This window comes from Liolophura sinensis, chromosome 1 (genome assembly GCF_032854445.1).
Source record: "Liolophura sinensis isolate JHLJ2023 chromosome 1, CUHK_Ljap_v2, whole genome shotgun sequence".
Taxonomy (NCBI): Eukaryota; Metazoa; Mollusca; class Polyplacophora; order Chitonida; family Chitonidae; genus Liolophura; species Liolophura sinensis.
The window spans coordinates 58,937,682-58,961,397 of record NC_088295.1 but is presented as its reverse complement, the minus strand read 5'-3'; the positions used below and the strand labels follow the sequence as shown (position 1 = coordinate 58,961,397).

The 23,716-nt window shown below is 38.2% G+C and overlaps 1 protein-coding gene across 1 annotated transcript; it reads left to right on the top strand.

Annotated features, from left to right (window-relative positions):
- Window positions 1–231: 231 nt before the first annotated feature.
- LOC135472637 (protein PAT1 homolog 1-like) lies at window positions 232–22,014 on the top strand. Its single transcript, XM_064752244.1, has 20 exons — window positions 232–317; window positions 1,803–1,905; window positions 2,613–2,710; window positions 4,242–4,343; window positions 4,694–4,762; window positions 5,580–5,702; window positions 6,422–6,703; window positions 7,708–7,882; window positions 9,908–10,030; window positions 12,073–12,211; window positions 12,709–12,807; window positions 13,154–13,331; window positions 13,616–13,748; window positions 14,237–14,406; window positions 15,509–15,576; window positions 15,896–16,046; window positions 16,521–16,595; window positions 17,502–17,627; window positions 19,876–19,973; window positions 21,430–22,014. The coding sequence occupies exons 1-20, from the start codon at window positions 279–281 to the stop codon at window positions 21,614–21,616; spliced, it is 2,538 nt and encodes an 845-aa protein (XP_064608314.1). The 5' UTR covers window positions 232–278; the 3' UTR covers window positions 21,617–22,014.
- The last annotated feature ends 1,702 nt before the right edge of the window (window positions 22,015–23,716 follow it).

Genomic DNA, 23,716 nt, shown 5'->3' with positions numbered 1-23,716 from the left:
TGTGTAGCGAAAAAATGGCGGAAAGGTGGAAGGTATTTCGGACGAAATACAATAATACTCTCTACCCAAAATATATAAATTAGACAGTCTTTTCATGCCCCCGGCAACTTGTCTTTTATTTTCATATGGTAATCAAAAAGTATTAATTTCCTTAAAATTTTACAATTTATTGGATGTCATTCAATAGTATGTTGATCCAATGGCTTGTAATTTGTTTTAGAGAGTACACATCAATGGTTCAGTCAAGAAGAAGTGAAAGTTCGGGAAGATGACTTGAGATGGCAGATACGTTTTTTGGCTTTGAAACCGACTCGTCGGTAGGTGTTATGTTGATTTTCATAGTGTTCGTTGTAGTTTCATTATTCTTTTGTCAGATTTTGGGTACAGTTTTGCCACCCAGTGGATAAACTCACCCTGAATTCGTGTTGAAGTGCGTCTCTTACTTGACAACGACACGTGCTTGGATGAAAATTGAATGCTGCTACAACAACAACACGCTTATTGCGATGTCTTGGGCTCGTATTATAGTGTCATTCATATATTGAACTAGATGTTGACACATTACTTCGAACACATTACTTCGAACACATGAAGTGGGATTAAGTTTATCAAAAAAGTCCATCGTCGGTTTAGTTGCAAGTGAGTAACTCTGATTCAGGTGGTGCAGCCAGTTACAGTGCGAAATGGGCCTAAATGTGTCGTGTTCCCCAAAGAATCTCACTGAAAAGTTTGCATTTTGGCTTTATTTCCTTTCTCTGCCATCACACTTATTTATATTCAGGAGACACTTTTGCACAGCTATTTCTAAAGACAGGTTAGTTTTAGTCTTTTACCCCGGCCTCTTGTGCAATGCACGTGTCAGTAGACAATGTATCAGATGAAAATACAACTCTTTTGAACAGAGGCAATACAAAATTACCTTCTACACATTTGATGTCATTTCACAATGTGACTCGTGTGTTTGAGACACTCGAATCAGAGTTGCAGTCATCTCTTGTTATACTGTAAATCTTTAACCTTTTCAACCTCCAAAGCACTTCTTTCAGTGGAATTTCTGCAAACAGTTATTGTGGAAATGACACCAAGAATGACTTATTTGTGTCAATTAAGATGCAAGCTTCATAAAACTGCAGATTATTTCTCTACACTTCATAGTTTTCTCAGAATTTGTGAAAATATTGGTCATAATTGTGGGTGAATAGGTTGAAGAGTTAGGGTAATCATATTCACTTACTGTATATTGCCCTTGGTAATTGCATGTTTTCCCCAAATTCATGACACAGCCATCACTGAAACTGCAGCCATTTCGCATTGACACCGTTTCTATTTTCTGGATGAAGCGTTCAACCAGAATAGAAGCACTCCATGTCTTATTAGTTGTGAAATTGTTGGCTTTATCATGAATTTGGGGCTGATGTCTTGCATTTGACCACACACGAAAAATCGTTTACACCTATTTTGGACTAGACCTCATTTACAAAGGACTTCAACTCACTGCCAACCCATGATGGTGAAGAAAAAAGATGTGGAACGAAGGGTTAGGTCCACTAAATGATTACTGGAGATATGGGAGTGGCCAGAAAGATGGTTGTTATAGCAAAGAGATAAGAGATTGGGAAAACTATAAACTTTTTCAGATTCCAGATGACTCCAAAGTGTGCTAAGTTTTAACTAAATGAACATGATGTACCTGGAGTTCAGTTTCGTCATTTCATCTCTGGAGTGTTATCAAGTAAGCCAAAACTTCTATATTATGATTGATGGTAACCATGAATTAAGTAAATATATCATATGCGTTGCAGGCATTAGGAGCTGGCAAGTTGGGGGAGTTTGAAGACATTTATGAGCCACTAGAGGAAGAGATAGATCAGTTGAATGATGAAACATTTGGTGCAGGAGCAGAAGGTAATCCATTAGATCCACTGATGAACTTCTCATAGTCAAAGCTCAGTATATAACTACCATTGTAGCTGATAGTTATTGTTACTGCTGTTGTGTGATTGAACTCGCTAGTGTTTTAATAGTGATAACAGTTCACTATCAGGATAAATGTACATGTATATAAGCTCTCAAGAAGTAGCTGTTTACCTTGTAAATAATCCTGATGATGACCAAATAAATGTTGAAGTATTGATGTTAGCCAACGATGCATTTTAAGTCCTCTCTTGGAGTGATTTATTTGATTGGTGTTTTATGCTGTACTCAAGAATATTTAACTTATATGACGGCGGCCATCATTATAGTGGGAGGAAACCAGGCAGAGCCCGGTGAAAACCCACGATCATCCGCACGTTGCCGGCAGACCTTCCCACATACAGCCGGAGTGTTGGAGTGACATGCATACTTCAGCAGAGGGTAAAATGCTTAACTTATGATGGTAGTTTGCTTTTGCAGCCCCATACCAAGGGAAGTGGACTCCCTTGTAAGATGCAGAACAGCACAGTGAATTCTGGGAACTCTTGACTTTCTTGCACCTGATCAGGGCCAGCTCAAGTAGATTTTATATGACTTATAACTTTGTTAACCTCTGTCACGTTTATGTATTGCGTAGGTTTGTTTCTAGTCCTTGCCTGAAGTCATTTGTGTCTGACTAAGCTATTGTGTGACTGTAGATGGAGACTGGGAAGAGCAGCACGAGAAGTTGGCAGGGAAGCTTATTGAGCCAGGACTTGACAAGCATGGCGGGAAATTGTCTCTCCTAAGTCCAGAGGTGGGTGTTACAGCTAAATTATCGTCTAATCGATGATGCATAGAGCTAACAGGGAATCAGAAACTTGAGTGGCTGATAATGACAACCTCATAGAAAATATGACTGAGTTATGTATATAATAATAACTTCATTCTTTTATTTTTTTTTTTTTTTTTTTTTTGATTGGTGTTTTACGCCGTACTCAAGAATATTTCACTTATACGACGGCGGCCAGCATTATGGTGGGTGGAAACCAGGCGGAGCCCGGGGGAAACCCACGACCATCCGCAGGTTGCTGGCAGACCTTCCCACGTACGGCCGGAGAGGAAGCCAGCATAAGCTGGTCTTGAACTCACAGCGACCGCATTGGTGAGAGGCTTCTGGGTCACTACGCTGCGCTAGCGCGCTAACCGACTGAGCCACGGAGGCCCCCTCATTCTTTTAAGTAACCTGTATAAATATATATACATGAAACAGACATGATGCTCTCTCTCAGTAAACTGACTCTCCTTTGGACCCTCAAAAGGCTAGTAAATATGTAAATAAAAATAAGAGTATCTTGGAACTCTGACATCACATCACCTTTTCAGTAATCTTTTAGTCATAGGTAAAGAGTTATTCCAACATTCAGAGCCTTGATTAGACATGGTAGAGTTGGAAAAAGTTACTGTGACGTCAGAGTTCCTTAATTCTCATGGTATGGTCTATTTAGCCCACCTTAGAATTCAAATGGTTGAATGCCTTTACCTCTTTTCACACAAGCCTAAAAAATTAAATGAAAGTATATACATATATATACATGCTTGTCATTATGGTGGGAGGCCATCATTATATATATATATATATACATATATAGTTTTAAGTGGCCTATTTTGTGATGCTTACTTTGATTTTTAAAGGTCTTTTCCTTTAATTAGCACTCATTCTGTTTGTCTTTGAACAATGTTGGCTTATAAATAACAACCAATACTTTTAGACCAGGAGTGAGTCTTTGGTTGTAATAAAAATTTGAGGTCAAGCACTGCCTCTTAATATGTTTATTGTGTCTAACTCTGCTAGTGATCACATTCATTCCTGTTTAGTTGGAGTGCAACCTTCAATAGAACAAAATTGTTGGAAGACCTGGGATCAAACCCAGGTTGGGTCATACCAAAGACTTTAAAAATTATACTAGTTGCTGCCTCGCCTGATGCTAAGCACTGAGAGGTTAGAGCAAGGAAACAAGACTTGTGGGCTCGGTGTCCATATAATGTGACTGGGAGTGTTGTCATGTCTGGTGTTTTTGATATGATACTTTAGTGGCGTCAGCACTTTGGCGACACAGACAAAAGAAGACACAGTATATACATACACACTCCGAATGACTCTTCATCATCTTGTGGCGGAAATATTAAGTTCAACATAAAACCCAACGCATACATACATACAACAACAGCTTCATTCGCACACTTTTACTTCAGCCACAAAACTCATCATTCTCATTTGAATGCAATATTTTGGAGTATGGCACAATCAGTCAGTGAAATCATTCCTTTTTGTTTTTCATGTGTAGGAGCAATTAGAACAGAACATCAGTCAGCTAGTGGTAGAAGATGACGACGACTTCAATGACCCAGCTGTTATCAACGTTTCCAAAGGCAGGGCAATCCCCAGGGTAAATGTCAAATGGCTGTAAAGGAATATAGGTTTAGCTTTGCTAATTATTACATGAGTAATAAATGTGGACTTACTGCAGCTTACTCAATGAGCAAGGTCATCACTACCTGGAGAGAAGAAAAGAATAGATAAGTCTTTTCGTAATGTACAAGTACGCCATAAATGTCCAACTGTGGCATCTATGGTGAAAGTGTTCTGAAAAAGGAGAAATAAAGATTTGCATTCTAGGTGATAAAAGTTTACTACAAAAACTTTGAATGCTTTTTTTTTTTTTTTTTTTTACAACCATGTACATTTAGCATTTTCCTGTCCAAATATGTGTATGTTTTTGCTTGTATCCATGTTCAGGGCCCTCAGGATCTGGATGAGCTGTTTGGTCCATCCTCTCCACCTGCTTTTATGGACATGGAGACCCTGGTAAGTTGGAAAATAATACATGAATGGACTTTTTATACCAACAAAAATTTTATCTGTTGATTTTGCTCTTCTGTTCCTTTTCATAATGAGGAAGAACTGGAAAGGTCTCCTGAAATTTCCGAACAGGCCAAAAATATATACCCCAATTCCTCGACCTTTTCGCGTGTGAGCGAGCTACTTTCAGTGCAACTTACGCACTTTAGATTTTCGAGACATTATTATATTGGTTGGATTAGCCAATTTCACGGCTGTACTGAAGGTATGATTTCATCAGTCTACACAGAATAATTCCGTCAGAATTTGTCTGAATAAACATCTTGCAAATATGCAAACAGGTTGAAGAATTCCAGTAGCTTTTAGTCACGATGTACAGATCTGTCTGCATTGTTGTTAGTTAACTGCGTTCTTCTTCAACACTGGGAGCATGCTTTAAAACTCAGCTACATCTGGTCAATACAGAACAAAGGGACCCCGGCCTATAATGCAGATGGCTGATTCAGCGATTTTTGATGTCTTGAAATGATGACTCTGAACCAAGAAGTGATGTATACAATTTGGGTTATGGAGAGGTCTGTCTCAATGAACATAACCTTTTGCTAGATAGTATCTGATCTTGGACACACGATAAGAAACAATCTAAACTCTTTTTAACTCTTCTGCAGGATAAGGCAAGAAAGGAAAAATGTATTGCTGAGGATATTTGAGAAACCTTTTCATCCCAGAATATAGAGATATTTGTTTGCACATAGTGATATCATTTGTGTCAGTGATTTTGTCATGGGACATGTACTAAAGGAAGGTTTATCTCCCTTGACAGGTTTCTCCCACCAGTCGGAATATTTGGGGTTCGCCTGCCAAGGAGTCCCACTTCACGAAGCAAGTCAACAATATCCAGAGTCTGTTTGACTATGCAAAAGCAACGAGAACACCAACATTTGATGTGAGTTGATATCAGGAAAGAGTAAATCGTCAGAAATTCGAAAGGATCAGAAACAAAAAGTGGAAATGCCGGGATGTGATGTATACCTTTTGGGTTATGGAGAGGGACATTGAGCGCTCGCTGAACATAACCTTTTGCTAGATAGTATCTGATCTTGGTGACAAACATATTTGCTTACTTGGCATTTTTAAGACAAAATTATAAACATGGAATTGAAAGTCTCTTGTATTCTATAAAGCAAAAGCTGATATTTTGTTAATATTTTGTTAACAAGGTCCAAAGATAGTAAGATAAGGAAAAGCTAGATTCTCTGGTCGTTATATTGTGAACATATAATTAATGATCTGTGGTCTATTGGTAACACCTGAGCCACAATTTGAGGCTGACAACTCTTCAGACAATTAACTGTGTTCAGTGTTTACTAAGCAGTACTGAGTGAGTAGCCTAGCCATTTTTTGTGGGAAACGGACTTTTGTTGCGTGAATTTTTAACCTGGGAACCGATACTGAACAAAACGATCGTTTCCGTGAAATCCTCTGTATTAAAGAAGCAGATATTACCTCAAATTACTGAAGAGTCCAGCAACATGACAAGTTTGTATGTTTCAGTATCGATGACTCGGCTGAGTCTAAACTTGCCAATATATCATGCCAGCCAATCAATGTCAAAAGAAATTTGCCCAAGAATATTTCACAGTAAGCATACGTTTCTGTTAAAAGGAACCGGCTGTTGTGCGCAGTAAACCAGCAGTCACTGGGAATCTGCCCAAGGCCATGACCCTGGAGGAACTGGAAGGACGGATTCTGGGTAGCCGGGCCCCGAAAGTCATATCAGCGGAGGATTTAGAGCGACAGCTTAGAGGGGAGGGACTGCCGATGAGGACTCACAAAACCCACCAGGAATATCACCACCAGCCCATACAGGAGCACTCCACCCCCTTCTCCATGCCGATGCCTATCCCACTGTTACATGGCCGCACATCACCCGCTGACTTCCATCAGGTAATCCCGAGGTCAATGGTCAAGGTCTAGTTTAATGTGGTAGTTGATCTTTGGTTTATTTTTAATATAATGAATGGTACATACTTTAAGCAAGAACTTCCCTGTGATTTTAGACATTTGTTTGTGCACAGGCCTTCTAGTGGAACGAAAGGAGTAAGAGCTTAGCTGTGGTGTCTTTTTTGGAAAAATAAATGAGTTACATACAACATTTCCTAAAAGCTCAAATGGTAAGGAAAATTCTTGAAGGGTATGTTTCTTAAAAGCTCGGATAGAAAGAAAACATGAAAAAAGAAGTAAGCATCATGTGAAGGACCATCAAAAACTGAAAATATGTGTGTTTTTTTGTTGTTGTTTTTTTTTTGGTAAATCAAATGCAGTCAAATGAAGTACTAGAGTTATGTTCACAATTTCGTATTATTTGTGATACATTTACAAGGGGTTCACGAGAAAGCAGTTACCAGCTACCTACAGCCTGCTACTTCTGTAGAAAATATAACATGCAGCTCCCTACTTTGGTCAGTGCTACTGTTTTACTTCAGGAAAGAGAAAATTTCTCCTTGAGTTTTGTTTTTTGTCACAGTTTAAGAAAGGGCAATAACTCTCACAACAGAATTTTCATGTGAAACAACAACAACGTCTGCGTTTTGGTTTTTTTGTGAGCTTCAAAAAACATTTGTGCGCTGTAAGAAGGTGATTTATTCCTATTTTTAAGTATCAGTAAATAAACCTTAAGAATGGGAAATACTACATTGTTAAAGTCAACTTTACTGTCTCCTAGTCATCTCCAGAGCTATCTAGGAATTTTGGACTAACTTTCAAAATGTAAAACCAAAAGCTTAAGGTTATAGTTTTTGTTTAAGCAAAATTGTCAAAGTTTAGCCATTATACTCTTTGTGAAACGGGCCCCCGCTCAAAAAGATAATGCAAATTGACTTTCCCAGTCGCCTCCTGATGAGCAGTAAACAATAAACTGATTGTACAACATGTTTTCCCCTTCCGTACAGCCTCCTCAGTTGCCTGCAGGGATGAGCCCACTCTCCAGGAATTCTCTAGACGGCAGGATGTCCCCTGCCCAGGTCGTACCCCGAGGAAGGATAACTCCACCAGTACCCGGGATTGGTTCTCCCATGATGCCTCACACCCCACCATTCAGCAGAGGATCTCCCATGAACATCCTCGGTATGTCGCAACTTGATGATGTGTTGTTCTCACAACTTGATGATGGGTTGTTCTCGCAACTTAATGATGTGTTGCTCTCGCAACTTGATGTTGTGTTGCTCTCGCAACTTGATGTGTATTATTCTCGCAACTTGATGATGTGTTACTTTGCAACTTGATGATGTGTTGTTCTCACAACTTGATGATGTGGTGTTCTCACAACTTGATGATGTGTTGTTCTCGCAACTTGATGATGTGTTGCTCTCGGAACTTGATGTTGTGTTGTGCCAGTGTCGTCCGGTATTGAAAGTCCTGGGATTTGTGATTTTGTTAAATGAGAGTGCGATTTTCAGAATCAGCTTTTTGATGTTGAATCATGTTGTTTTCACGATTTGAATGCATTTTACTTGTATTCTATGAATGCGACAAGAATGCATGCATTACTAATACATACAGAAAGTGTATGAAAAGACACGGAAAGCAGTGTGTTCTGTTAATAGCATCTACATTCTGCAGCAACTTTTTTCCATAAATCTTCACGTTTTTGTTGTAATCTGTAATTACACGTGTACACTAAAACACTTATTCAGATTTACCCTGATCTGAATCAAAATGTGGGCAAGCTCATATCAAGTCAAAGAATGGCGTAGTCTTCATTCCATAGACTGACGACGATCTAAATGCAGAGGATGTTTCAATCAAGATCCATTTAGAAGTTTAAGTTCGATGAAAGCGGATCAATACATCAGCGTTGCCATAGAAACTTGTCCATGTACATACGTACATATATACATGTAAGCGCACAAAAACTAAAGCACAACTTTCAGTGCCTAGTTGTATGCCAGTTACACTAGATGAATCAAGTAAGTTGAATGAACATGCACTAAAATGTTTTTTTACCCCTCAGCCCATATTGACCTTGTAGTAGCGATCATAGTTTCTTACCTTCCCAAAACAGCCCCAAATTCACCAAACTGGCACTGTCATGAGGGAGAGCCCTATTGATTTTCAGTGACCTTGACCCACTTTTTCAAGGTCACTGAAAGTTAAATTTTATGACAGACTTGTTGACGAGATCTCTCGGAATTTGTGATCACAGTTCACTAAACTCAGATGAGCACTACATCTGGGCATGTAGATGAACACTTATACACTTTATCATTTGTCAGTACGTTGAGTAGTTCAACCCAAGTTCACACGGCTTTCACTTTGTCATAAGGAAGAACCATTCGTACTCCCAGGAGCCTCTCGCCAATGTGGTCGCTGTGAGGTAAAGTCCAGCTCATGCTGGCTGCCTGTCCGGTGGTATTTGGGGACATCTACAGCAGTCTGCGGATGGTTGTGGGTTTCCAGCAGGATCTGCCGATTTCCTCCTATCATAATGCTGGCCATCAATTGTATAAATAAAACATTCTAGAGTGTAGCATAAAACATCAATAAAATAAATGAATCCATACTGAAGTAAGAGTTGTTACCCAGTTGAAAGTACTCGTCATTAAAGGAGAAGAAAACATAAAAATAATGCCAAAATCCGATGAAAGAGCGTATAAACTTATTTGCAAATATTGTCTTTAATGTTTTTTTGGATTTTTTTTTTTTTTAGGAGAAAACGGTATTTGAAAATATATTTGTATGGTGGGTATATTACACAACAGCTATATATACCGAAAGGAGGCCTCAAATACCACCATGCAAAAATTATTTTCATGTGTCTTTTTCTCCTTAAAAAAAAAAATGAATAAAAAATATTGACCATATAGATAAAGACCATATTCACAATTAGCTTTGCATACTCGTCCATCTGAACTTCATGTGATTTTTATGTTTTCTCCACCTTTAATGTTTTTCAATCAAGATGCAATAGTTGTACCTGTATTAAAACTTCCTCTTTTGGTTACATTTCCTTAAGGTTGAGGGGTTTTGTCTATGAATGCATTGCACAATATTTTTTTTCTAATTTGATTTCTGGTACTGCATTTCCACAATTTTCATTTGTCTTCATTCCAATTTTTTAAAATATTTTTTCTTTCCACTTTTTATTTGCAGGCCGTTCTCTTTCCCCCTCCCCCAGTTTTGAATACCTCTCCCCATCCCCGCCCCTCCCTCACCATTTCCTCTCCCCCCATATCCAACCACAGTTTAACCCAAACTTCACTCTTGGAATTATTGGTATGTTCTGGGATTGTTCTGCTTTTCTTTGTTTCAAGTTGACTTTCTTTTATTTCAGTTCAGCTTTGTTTTTTTGTTGTTTTCTATTAATCAAGCCTGCTTTTTCTGCCTTTCATAAAGCCCCATAAAATGCTGAATTTATTTCAGTTAACATAGACATAATCAAATTTCACTTTTCATGCTTCAACGGTACTGCTAATTGTTATGTTTCAAATTTAATCAGTTGACTTTGGTCGGAAAGGTTGGAATACGTCTTAACACACAGAATTCAAACCAATAAAATTCTGTTGTTTAATTGACTTCTCTTTATTGCATGCTGAACAAAAGTCTCATTTTTTTCTTTCCTTGGTTTATGACGATTGGTCAATTAAAATTTACTTTGATGTATATTGATGAAAACAAGAATTTTGACATTTTTTTTGTGTGTTTGATATATAATTAGTAAATGGTATCAGTACATATAGCTATTATATATTTTAAAGACAAAACTTAAATCATTACTTACACGCACACCTGCTTAATTCTTAAAATGCTTGCCAATGAGATTTTAAGATGTCTACCATAGTGGTTTTTTTTAGACCAAAGCTTTACTTGGAAGTAATGAAAAAAATTTATATATATATATATACACCAGCATTTGCCTTCTGCGTGATGTCATTATTTCTGATGTTAAATTAATTTTTTCTTATTTGATACAGCTTTAATGCTTCCAGATTAGAGCTTGTTATGTTTCTATGGTTGCCATACTTAATTCAACTGTACTTTTTCAGAAAAGCTGGGTATTGCTTCCATTGCACAAGCTTTACTCCTTGAGCAGTTAAATCTGAGTGAGCACTAAGCTGTAGTTTTATTTGCGTCTTTAAATTCACTCGCCTTTGTCATAGACCTTTTGCGCCAGTTTCTCCCACTTGCTGTGAAACTGATGAGTAAAATTTGTAATGAATTGTAAATTACACGTTTTTTGTTCCATTCAATGTTTTTTTTTTATATATATACGCTACATACAGACCAGATATGCAAATTAGAAATTGAAACAATAACAAGTTCAACTAAATTTTGATTTCAAAATGTTTAACATACCGCTGGAAAAGATCTAAATGTTTCAATGGGCAGATATTTTTGTTTTGAGGGCATAATATCGTTTTGGGGTTCGACTTTCTAGCAACCACTCAGGACCCTCTCATCAATGCGGTCGGAGTGAGTTCAAGTCCAGCTCATGTGGGCTTCCTTAGACTGTACCAGAGAAGGTCTGCAACAATTTGCGGATGGTCGTGGGTTTCGCTCCGGGGCGATGCCCTGTTTACTCCCACCATAATGCTGACCTCCACTGTATGAGTGAAATATTCTTGAGTATGGCGTTAAACACCAATTAAATAAATAAATGTAGCAACCAAGTGATTATTTGTTTGCCTTTTTTGCATATAATCGCAAACTGTTCAAATATTAGAGGCTTTTTGCCTAGATTTGAATTCATGCCTAATACATATTCTTGTTAAAGTGTGCAAGTTTTGAGGATTCAGTACAATTTATCATAATTGATCAGTTTCATGTTGGGTCACATTGGTGTCACATCAGTGTATTCCATCATCATTACTTGACCTCTTTAAAATCATTTTTTTTTTTTTTTAAACCTTCGGTGGCCTGATGCTTAGAGCATCCATCTAGGAAGACCTGGGATCAAACCCAGGTCGGTTCATACCAAAGACTTTAGCAATGGTATTTGTGGCTGCCTCCGGTGATGTTTATCACTGAGAGAGCAGAGAAAGAGGACTGTTTGGCCCGGTGTAAGTATAATGTGACTGGGTGGAGTGTCATGTCACATGATACTTCAATGGTGGCATCACTTTGTCAGCAGTACTGCCAGCATGGACTTGCCCTGCTACAAGAAGATACAATATGTACACACACTTAATGACTCCTTGTCATTATATAACATATAGATCAGTACAACATAAAAACCCAAGCATACATAAATACATTTAAATTTTTAGTTGATGAGCTGAAAACAGTTAATTACATGCCAAGTTGAATTTGTGTTTCAGGCACCAGAGCAGCAACGCCAAATCAGTTTGTCCCAGGCATGCCCAATGGAATGCCCCACGCCATGGTCGGGGGAAGGGGGATGCCGTACGGAAGCCCTGGGGCACAGAGCCCATACGGCAGTCCTGTCGCTCCACCCAGGTGAGGAGTTTGGTGAAAAACAGTAGAGGGTAACACGTAATAGGCTGATAATATGAACTAACACACCACAGTGTGGCCCCATGTTGAGTCAAAAGGTTTGAATTTGCTAACATGGTGCATCTAAAACAAGTCGAGTCATCTGTCCAAGCAGTTTATCCCTGTTAGACCTTGTAATAGTTTAGCTGTTATTAAGGTTAAGGGGCACAGTCATTCTCAAGCACTGTAGGATTCAAGTGTTGAGAAAAAAGCATTTTCATATGCTAGTATCTTGTAAATAGCTTGTGTAGGCAGGAAGCATAGATTTAGCCAGAGTTTGAAATCAGGCCATCTCAGTTCCACTTTCTGTCCTGTTTTTCCGTTCTCTCCCATGTTAGTTTTCGCCGAACAGGGTGTCTCAAAGACACTGAGACACCCCTGGCTAAACCTATGGCAGAAAGTGGTGCCTGTTGTACTCTGTGTATGCCCATAAACATGTGAAGATTTGAACTTTCTTCCAGAATTCCGTACCCAATGCCATACAGTGACCCAGCACATCTGGTAAGGAATAGAGGCATTCAGCAATCACAGCAGCTCCAACAACAACACCAGTTCAACAGGTAATCTCACATAAATTAACAATATTTGCCAAATGTCTTGAACAGATTTGTGCATAATGCATGCCGTCGTTGTGAAAGTGAAATGGTCTTGAATGCGATGTAAAACTCAAAGTGAGATCAAAGAGATTTGTGGTAAGGAGACTTCCTTTTAAATCCGATTATTTCATAGGTTTGTATGCACCTTTCAAGAAAATTGATATGGACAATGTTCAACTTCTTGTTACTTCTTTAGTAGTGATGTTTGTCACAGGCATCAGTAAAATGTATGTTGGAGCACAAAAAAGAGAAATGTAAGGAAATGTTGTTGGCAGTCTTTCATAATATTTTTTTTTTTTTTTTTTGACAGATCGTTACATAAGCAACCCTTTAACTTTCGCCCAAGACCCACGAACGGAAACTTTGTCCTAAAAGAAGTAGACGAATATGCAGGACTGATGACCAAGAAGGAAAAGGATTGGATAATAAAAATCCAGTTATTACAACTCCAAACAGAAAACCCATATCTTGATGATTTTTATTACACAGTGAGTAATAAATTGTGCGACAGGTGGATGGGAGTTCCTTGTTTTCCGAATTTAAAAAACATCCTTTTATTATTAAAAATGCTTGGTGAAATTTATATAATTTGGAAGTAAAATGTTACCAGTTTTAGTGTCATTTAAAAGCTGCCTCAGATTGACATGGTTTGCTTTTGGTATGTTTTTCAGTTGTACGTGTTGATAAGCTGTCAATAGGTTTATCGCTGTATTAAGATGGGGGAGAAATATATACAAATTTGTAATATGTTTTTGTGGCGATTGTACTGCAGAATTATACATTAAAGAAGAAGGCTCGTGAAAGACTTGCAAGAGAAAAACTTGAAGGAAATAAAACTGGAGAAGAGGATCCCACATTGGTTCTCCCAGCCCTGGCTAAAATAGAGGCAAAATCCTACAGACCAGGTAAACAAGAACTGTCTGAACATACATTTAGGGCTTTTGTTAACTCTGGCTGAAGTAGAGGTCAAGTCATACATATCACACATATAGGGGTTCTCCTAACCCTAACATAACTCATATTTAGGGTTCCCCCCCCCCCCCCCCCCCCCAGTTAAAAGAGACCAAAAAGTTTTGCTCTGGGTGTCTGTGTTGTCAGCAACATTTACTGTAGTTATAACACACACAGTCAATTACTGCATTTCACTTAAAAATTTAGCACTTTTCAGGTGACATAATTTCATATGTTCACTTTATATATCACTTGATATATACATATTACATGGTCACTTAAGACTTTTTTAAAAAATTTTTGGGAAGTTCGATTAATTTGTTACCAGAAAAAAACTCTGGTATGTGCTTATGAAAGTGTATTTTTTATACTGATAAGGTGAAGTACAGCAATACGGCGTCAAACATCAGTGAGATAATTGAGCAATATATTTATTTTACAGCTCAGTTTGAAGGCTCCCTGGGCCGCCTGACCTCCTCCAGTGTTCACAACCCTCGGCAGATCATTGACCTCAAACCTCTTATGGTGCCGTCAAACGAGCCGGAGGGACAGACAAAGAGCGTCAGTAAGGAACTCCGCAAGTTCAGGCAACTCCTAATGGATATTGAAAAGGTATACGGGATTTTGTTATCTTGTACGTATTTTTTTTTTTCGCCGATTGTGTAAGCTTTTTTCTGGCTTCCGAGCAAAATTTCTTTGAATGAATGGATTGGTGGGCCTTTTGAGATTTATGAGGAGTGGTCAAAAAATCCATTCTTGAGTCCCAACATTTGTGTAATAATGAATATGTGCTTATGTGGACCAATTCATGATGCTTCCACCATTCAAAAGTAGAGCTTGTCCACATCGGCTTGGATTCTGTCAATAACCTATTGATTATATACCAAAAATCAGTCAGTTCAACTGGGAAGTATATACCAAAAATCAGTCGGTTCAACTGGGAAGTATATACCAAAAATCAGTCGGTTCAACTGGGAAGTATATACCAAAAATCAGTCGGTTCAACTGGGAAGTATATACCAAAAATCAGTCGGTTCAACTGGGAAGTATATACCAAAAATCAGTCGGTTCAACTGGGAAGTATATATCAAAAATCAGTCGGTTCAACTGGGAAGTATATACCAAAACTCAGTCGGTTCAACTGGGAAGTATATACCAAAAATCAGTCGGTTCAACTGGGAAGTATATACCAAAAATCAGTCGGTTCAACTGGGAAGTAAAATTTGGTCGCCAAAATAAAAATTTGACACTAAGCTTGAAGACGGAGCCAGAATTTGTCACGGCATCATCACATGGCTAAAGGCGATGTGCGTTATAAAGTGCATGCTGCGTGGTCACCACCGTATTAACAGATAGGCTAACATGGAAGGTGAAAAACAGTGGCATGGGTTTTGGCTTTGGCATGCACGATTTGTCTCGTTCCATACCTGCCAACATGCATTAGTCCTGCCTGGGATATTGTCAAGGGTAATACACCTGGCCGCTGTCAAGTAATTGATGGGATCAGTGATAGGGTATGGTATGAAACCAGTCCAGTAATTAATTCAGTGAGCCTAACATCAAAATTGGCACAAATAATTATTCTGCACCCTGTGCCTGACTGTAGCATGTCAGATTGTCAGTTGTCCAAAAGCATCCTGCACTCAGCTGAAAATGGCCACCAGTAAGTTTAATTCACCAATTAATTCTAGTCTTGGTATTTTGTTTCTTGCAGTGTTACATCGTACTGTTGGAAATAGACGACATTGAAAAAAGGGTTTTAGCTTTGCCAGAAGAATCAAGGTATGTGTAGATCTGAACGGAGTATCTTGAACAAGCGTCCAGTATCTGAGGGGTTTTTTTTTTTTTGATAACGATCTTTAGATTTTGTCATTTCATATGGTAGAAAACATGAAAAGTCATAAATTTTTAGTTTTTAACAAGCAATTTTCAACGTCTTGATCCATACTCAACACCCTAAGTGCGAAAATTTTGTATATATTCAGAAATCGCTTCATGGAATTTGCCCTTGAACTTCTTGTTTTCTTCTCTTATAATGGCCATTTTATATATTTGTAGGTGTATTTGAAGGATGATATAAACAAGTATCTTCTTTCTTTAGGAAACCTTTGCTAGAGGAAAGAAAAGCTAAAATTGTTCAGCTTTACCGAACAGTGTGTTGTCCAGAAAAGAAGGATGAGATTCTTGGAGGACTTTTGACTGTGAGAAAAGGCAGAAAATTACTGGCAAGAATTATACCCTTATTAGACCAGGTTAGCCCTCTTCTGAGTTGACATTTCAGTTCTCCTATAACACCCATGCAGGTGGCATTTACTTTCTTAATATGATTGGGCGTGGAATGTTATTGTTTGGTTGGTTTTTCTTTATCTCTCAGCATATTTCTTGTAATTTTTTCCCGTTGATATAAGCATTCTGTATTCTACTAACTCCTTGGCATACTGGCAGATCAGTTTTAATATTCACTGAAATTTGTGACCTAGGTCACCTTTTATATACTTAAAGTCTTGTTCATTGTCTGATGTTAAATCAGGTGAACAATGTTGACAACGATTGTAATATTGTTTTCCAAGCTCATGCAAGAATTTTACATGTGTTTTGACAGTGGAGTTTGAATTTATTGAAAGCGAAATTGTTTTGTCTGATGGTTTCTGTCTTGGTTGTTTTGGGGCATATACTAGATGTCAGTATGGATATGATTTAGTTGTAAAATGGACTTACATTTCTAGGAACAATCCATCAAAATGGCAGGGGCAGTGCTCAGGAACATCCCTACATTGATGAAGAAGGATGTTCTTGATGATGTAAGTAAAGGATGATGACCTTGCTTTGCCCTTTGACATTGATTCTTGCGGCAATGGTTCCTTTGGTTTTATGAGTAAATCAAAATGTTTGTTTGGAATAAATGGTTGCACTGTGGACAAACCTGAGGTAATAGGACATAAAATATCAAGCTTTTAGAGCTTTGCTGTGAGCAAAAGTATAGTGACAAATTGAAAGATAGTTTCCTCAGTGTCGCATTAATCACGTATCCATCGTCTTGAGCTTTTGTCACCAAACCGACACAGGCAGCTTGCGTTGCCAGCCAGCTTTTCAAAGGACTTGGTGCAAAGCAAGTGACCACGCCGTAGCAAACTGACGAGCAGTACCCAACGGTGAACTAGTTAATGTGAAATCAAGCAGTGCCCAAGGCTCTTTGCTTGACCTGCGACATAGCTTGTATCACAGTGATGAATGCCTACTGTCAGTGTTTTTGCAAAGATAAATTTTAATGGATGTTTGCTGTGTTTGTCTAATCCCTTTATCAGCTCTCCAAGATTAAGTTCTTGCCAGGTTTTGTTTTGGACTGTAGTGTTAAAACAAAAAACATAAAAAGAAAAACTTCAAACTGAGTTTGATATTTTTATTTCTGCTACACTTGAAATTCTCTTCATGCCACACTTCAGATTTCTATGCCTCCTTACTATAACAAATCTCAATACAACTATTCATAAAAATCAATGCCTGTATTCCCTAATTCTGGTGTTGACCCATTGAGCAACACTGTGTCTTAAGGCAACCTTAGCTGATAGTAGCTTTTCATGGAGTCTGAACCCAAATCCTAACTGCCAACATAGAAGTCTGAAGTATTCTTTTTCATGACATAAATCATAAAGCAAGAAAAACTGAATAATTACATGGAATACATACGAAACCTTTTTTCTCCTCAGTCCTTACCGCTGTTGTTTGGGTCGTTAGCCCTGGTGATCAGTAACTGTGATTTAGAGGCTCTCACCACACTCACACTGGACCTACAGACCTCTACCAAAGCCGTCTCCATGGCCTTACAGAACAAGGTAAGATTAAACCTTTGTATTTTCTACCTGAGTGGAAAACCTTCGTTCAGACCTAAGTCCGGTGATAGTACTGACTTAGCAATACTAGCACGTCTGCTGGACAGCCAGTATAAGAGTCTACACCATGTATTGGTCGGCTTTGTGACCATATACTCTAATAGTGTGGGTCACTGATGTCTGATGTTATCAGTACAGCCTTTCGCTAGAAACAAAAAGTTTGAGTTCAACCCTGGCCTTGGACCCAAAATTTGTAGATTCTCTTACTTTCACTATTCATGGGGCCTTGGTAAGACAAGACGGTCAAGGATGTTTGCAAAGGCCATTGTGCAGTCTAACATTTGTTGAAAACCATTCTGTCTTCCACCATTATGGTCTCCGCCTGTATACGTGTATTGAACTATTTGTCTTTAACTTTCTAAGGTCTGTGTTTACCTCTGGTTTTCTCCACCCATAAAATTGTAGAATTGGGTAATTCTTGAGCAAGGCATTAAACAACAATAATGTAAATAAATGAGATTGTCCCCACCTAATGTGGAAAAACATGGTTTCAAGTTAAATTTTAATTAAGAATTCAAGAATATCACTGGCTAACAGGTGGGTACACCTTTAAAGTGAACATAAAGTCCGCCACTTATGCTAAATGAATTAATAAAGTAGTGTTCCAGAAATGTTCTAAAAATCTTTTAAAAATTCTACACTGCTTATCGACAAAATATATAGCAAACAATCATCAGTACCTAACCACTTATTTGGTGACGCCATTTCGCCATTTTATAGCTATCTAGAGTGACGTCACAAAATCTAGGGGCTCTCTCGTACCATTCGTATGAAACAATGTGACAGTGAGAAAATACAAACAAGATTGCCTGATACCCAACCAAAGAGTATCAGCTCTGTTCCATGTTCAAAAGGCCGATGTTTCTTTTTTATTGGCACTCGGTCAGGGCAATGTTTGTGGACACAAGCGTCCTGTTTTAGCGATCCTACTCGTCCTGCATAGGTGTAAGCATTTGGCCTAACTGGCTGTACCAGAATTCATCAAACATAGCAGGACCGTCTGATTGATGACAGACCCTTTCATTGAGATTTTTGGGAAATATTTTCGTAATAAATCTGACTTTGCTAAGGAAAAATAATGCGAAGTTAGAATATTTTTCTTCAAGCGATGACTCTTCAGAGGCGCCTGTCTTGCCAGCTCACCCTGACAACTTACTGCAGTATCTTGCCAAGCATGCACGCATTGTGACAGGTGCAGACGTTCTCAGTTCCCTGCTCAGAAATGTGTTGTTCAAAATGCATGAACACTTAAACTGACCGCAAAATACAATTTATTGCATCGATGTCTGCGAATCCACTTTCAGAAGCCACAATGACAATCGAGAGCTAATAGGTTTCTTGACATGACAGCCAATTATCACATGACGCTTTCAGCGCTAGTGATTGATCAAGTTCATAAGCGCTTCTACAACATGGTTACTCAGAGTGAATTGTCCGCCAGTGCCATGTTTCCAATGCTGAACTACCGGCCCGGATAGCACAGTTGGTAGAGCGCCCGCTTCGGACCGGTAGATCCAGGATCAATCCTTGATCGAGTCACACTTAAGACTTTAAAAGAGGAAGTTGTGACTTCCTCGCTTGGCGTTCAGCATGAAGGGGATAGTGCAACGACTGGTTGACCCGTATCAGTATAATGGCTCGGGCGGGGCAGCTTACTTGCCTTCGGTAAGTCGTCTCAGTGAAGCAGCACTAAATAAAAGAGCGGTGGAAATCCGTCCTGCAACAAGGAGGCACATTACACGTACATGCACCCTAATGATTCCTTCGTCGTCATATGACTGAAAAATTGTTGAGTACGACGTTAAACCCCAAGCACTCACTCACTCACTCCAATGCTGAACTTCATCTTCTCGGCTGTCAAAACTTTATTGCATTTTTTACATATTTTTCTGTGATAACTGTTTCCTATAGCATTTTTTCTATGTGTATATAGTGGCAGACTTTATCTTCATTTCAATTTCAAACCATATTACTATAAATACATCTGTGTCTGGGCTGGCATACTACAAGGAGATGATATGGTGATATGAGCAAAATGATGTTTGAAGCAAATTTACAGCTAATCTGCATCTGGATTGAATAGGTATTTTGTGAATTGTGTAGGAGACAAATCCCATTTAAGACACAATGCACAAAGCTCTGTGGTATTATATCTTTGGATGCCAGTCACACTAAGTACTTTCACTTTCAGTTTGGCAGCTCTGTGATCTACACATTGTTGGCTCAGGGTGATACAATTTACTGCAGTACCTCAGTTATTGACCTGGACAGTGAGCATCAGTCCACATGGTGAGTTAAACAATGACTACTCAGTGTAAAAGGCCAGTTTTAACATGCTCCCAGGCTATGCATTGCCTACAACTCTCTGCTTTCAAAGAAATAGGTTGCTTAAGGAAAAAACTCTTAAATCGGTTATCCTGGAAAATGAAATGGCATTAAGGTAAAATTATTCAAATTTTGTTAAAAAAAAATTGAATGTTAAGAGGCAAATAAATGTGTTGAAATATTACTTTTGGTGCTGAAACTTAGATTTTTCCAGTAGTATATCATCCTATCTGCCAAGCAAACCTTAAAGCACCTTTCAAAGATCAGAGAATTGTAATAATGAGTCAGAATGTGCAGTTTGGTCATGAGGGAAATTTTAGGTCAATTACTGTAATCATATTGAATTAAGGAATTAGTAAAATAAATCCCGTGTTATAAATACATTTTTACCCTTTATGCAGTATAACATGTCAAATGGAAAATATTGTGATATATAGTCACAAGATCAAAGCCGACAAATGAAGTAGCGTGCTCGATTATAGGTCTCGGGTTTACCCATTCCTTAATAGGCTTACGGGGCCTCTGTGGCTCAGTTGGTTAGTGCAGGGCCTCCGTGGCTCAGTTGGTTAGTGCACTAGCGCTGCGTAATGACTTATGAGCCTCTCACCAATGCGGTCGATGTGAGTTCAAGTCCAGCTCATGCTGGTTCTCTCCGGCCATACGTGGGAAGGTCTGCAGCAACCTGCGGATGGTCGTAGGTTTCCCCGAGCTCTACCTGGTTTCCTCCCACCATAATGCTGGCCGCCATCGTATAACTGAAATATTCTTGAGTACGGCGTAAAACACCAATCAAATAAATAAATAAATAGGATTACACACTAGCAAGAAGGCTTTTTTGTTGTCTTGATGTGCTGTAAATCTTCAACCTTTTTTCACGTCAAAAGCCCAGTGGAATTAATGCATACAATTATTATGAAAATGACACTAAAAATGATTTGTTTGTGTCACGGAAGATGTAGGTTTCATAGTCAGACTATTTCAAATCATTAATTGCAGAGGTGGTTGAAGAATTCGGGTACTCTGAAATCAATGATTAATCTGATTGGGCAGTTATGCATATTTACTCTCTAAGTTAGTAATCTTTTGATGAAGAAAACTAATTGAGACAATTACCTCGTTGTGTTTTTCAAACTCTGTAGTAATTCCTCCCACCATAATAATGCTGCCATAGAAGTAACATATTCTTGAGTCCAACGTAAAACATCTAAAACATCAAATGAAGACACCAGTGTATTTAGTTTAGAATTGTTTGTGTCATTTTCTTTCTTCATCCTTTCCCCCATTATTTACACTCCACATTCTTGGATTATATTAGTCTGTTAACCAAATTCAAACAGCAGTGAAAGATTGCCCCGAATTTCATTTTCTTGATTGCTGATTTTCTTATTTGCCGATTTTCCTAACACTTTATCTTCCCCAGGACGCAGTTTGTACAGAATGTGGCCGAAGCAGTGGATTCCATTTCATTCTCGAACCTCTCCAAACAGGTGCCAAGTACCGCGCAACAGCAGAAGAAAATCTGGAAACATTTCGAATTGATGTTAAGTCCAGAGCTTCTAGCTTCCGTGGAAGATAAAATGAAGAACCTGGTGATCAAAACTTCCTGATAAAAATACTGTTTTGTGAAATGGCATACCTCATTGACATTTGGTGAGGGAAGGCCATCAAGATTCACTAGTCCTTTAATTTGATTATGACTTAAAGAGTACGAACATAACACCCCGAGACTGGACAGCTGGTGAGCGGTTCAAAACTGCACTGGGTGACTTTGTAAGTGGGAGGACTGGCATTAATTGGACCCGTTGTGAGTGATAGCACTGCACATAGCACATGCTGCTTGCGGTTTGCACTTTCTGTGGCTTCCTGGTGTGAGTTGTCAGTACACAGTAAGTGCTGTGCTTGTTTGCAAAAAAGGAAGAATGTGTGAAAGACACTGTTAGTGAAGATTTAGCAGATGGATCTAATTATCGATGTAAAGATTTACTTCATTTCACTTTTTATTTCTCCACCTTTTTTTTTTTTTTTTTTTTTTTTTTCCCACACCAAAACTATGGTACATCCTTTCATTAACACCTTTTGTCACACTTGCATGAATTGGTTTTAAAATTGTTCAGACTTTGTTTATGAAGATTATCAGTGAATGTAATTGTTAATTTCTTGCTTTTTTTTAAGGTAACATTTTGCTGGTTCAAGTATTAATATTAACGTAAATATATATTTATTTTAATACCTTTTTGCATTTTGGATTGTCATTACTAATCAATTAGATGCTGGGACTAATTTGTTAATTTGATATCAGGAATCGTTTATGTCTAGATTATGTTCTGCTCAAAAGCCAGCATTTTTTTTTTGGAATGATCTGAAATTTTTTTTTTGATGCATGCTGAATTTTGTTTAAAGGAGATTATTAAGCATGTATTATCGTACATACAACTACATTATCTGTACCACTTCAGGTGTGTTTGATTAGCTAGATGACAAGGTACGTCACATGTTCACCACAACTCTTTTTTTCATAGGGCGATACAAAAAGGGCTCAAGATGCGGACAAGTCCAAGCTGAATACCAGATTTCTTTGTGCACGTGTGTTTTCTTGTTATTCTTTGTGTGTGTGTGTCATTTGTCTAATAATGTTAATTATAGTCATAGTAAAAGTGCAGGAACATGTTGATACAAGCTTACAAGGGGAATAAAACACCCAGCCCTGTTATCTGGTTATCATGGCAAAGCTTTCAAGCATGAAACTCCTTGATGTATATATTAAAAGAGAACTTTTGTACTAGCAAATTGCTGGTTAGGTGAGCTTGAGTCGATGAAGTTGTTTTGTCGTAGACACCGGTATTATCATGCTTATGCTGTGTTTGTTGACTTCAAATGCTATCGGGCAGTGCTTGTTTTTATTTTTGTTGTCGTCATGTCTATTTGTTCAAGTTTTGTTAGAAGTTCTTAGGAATGGAATTGGACAGTAATGCACTGCATGTATTTAGTTCCATAAAGCGAAACTTAATCAGGATGGCGTTTTTCGTTACTGTCTAATCATGAGGTCAATATGAATGGAATTTCTCTTTCTGTGCTTTCTTCATTCATCAGGAAAATTTGTTGTGCGCTTTTGTGTTCTGTGTAAATTCCCTCTGCCGGTCAAGTGTTTAGATTGTGGACCTGTGTGTGTGTGTGTGTGTGTGTTTTTTTTTTTTAATCACAGTAACTATGATAAATGCTCAGTTAAAATGTTTTGTTTCTTCATGATTGTCCAGTTTACAAATTCTGAATATGGAGTCTTCTCCTATCACCACTTACTTTGTTAAGAGATGCAGCGCAGAGAGCCAAAAAACTTTGTGATGGTTACTCTTTAAGAAGTTACATGGACTTGGGAAAATGGCCCACTGTAATTCAGCGGATTTATGAAGTTTTAATTTTTCACCATGTGTATGTATAAATGAAGAAGGCGCAGTAGGCGATTTAAAGGAAATGTCTTTTTATGTGTTCAGCTTTAGAATTAAGAATAGATTTTGTGTAGATGCACTACAGTCGAATAAAGGATTTAATTTAACGTAGAATTACACTGTTTAATACGTAACTGGAAAGTCACCAGCGTCATTGATATTATTCTATTCATTGTTCATGTGTAGTGTGTCTTGTCATTGCGTACATTCACTTGATATATAAGGTGTGTATCATGTGTTGATGAGATATGTATAAAGTTGCTG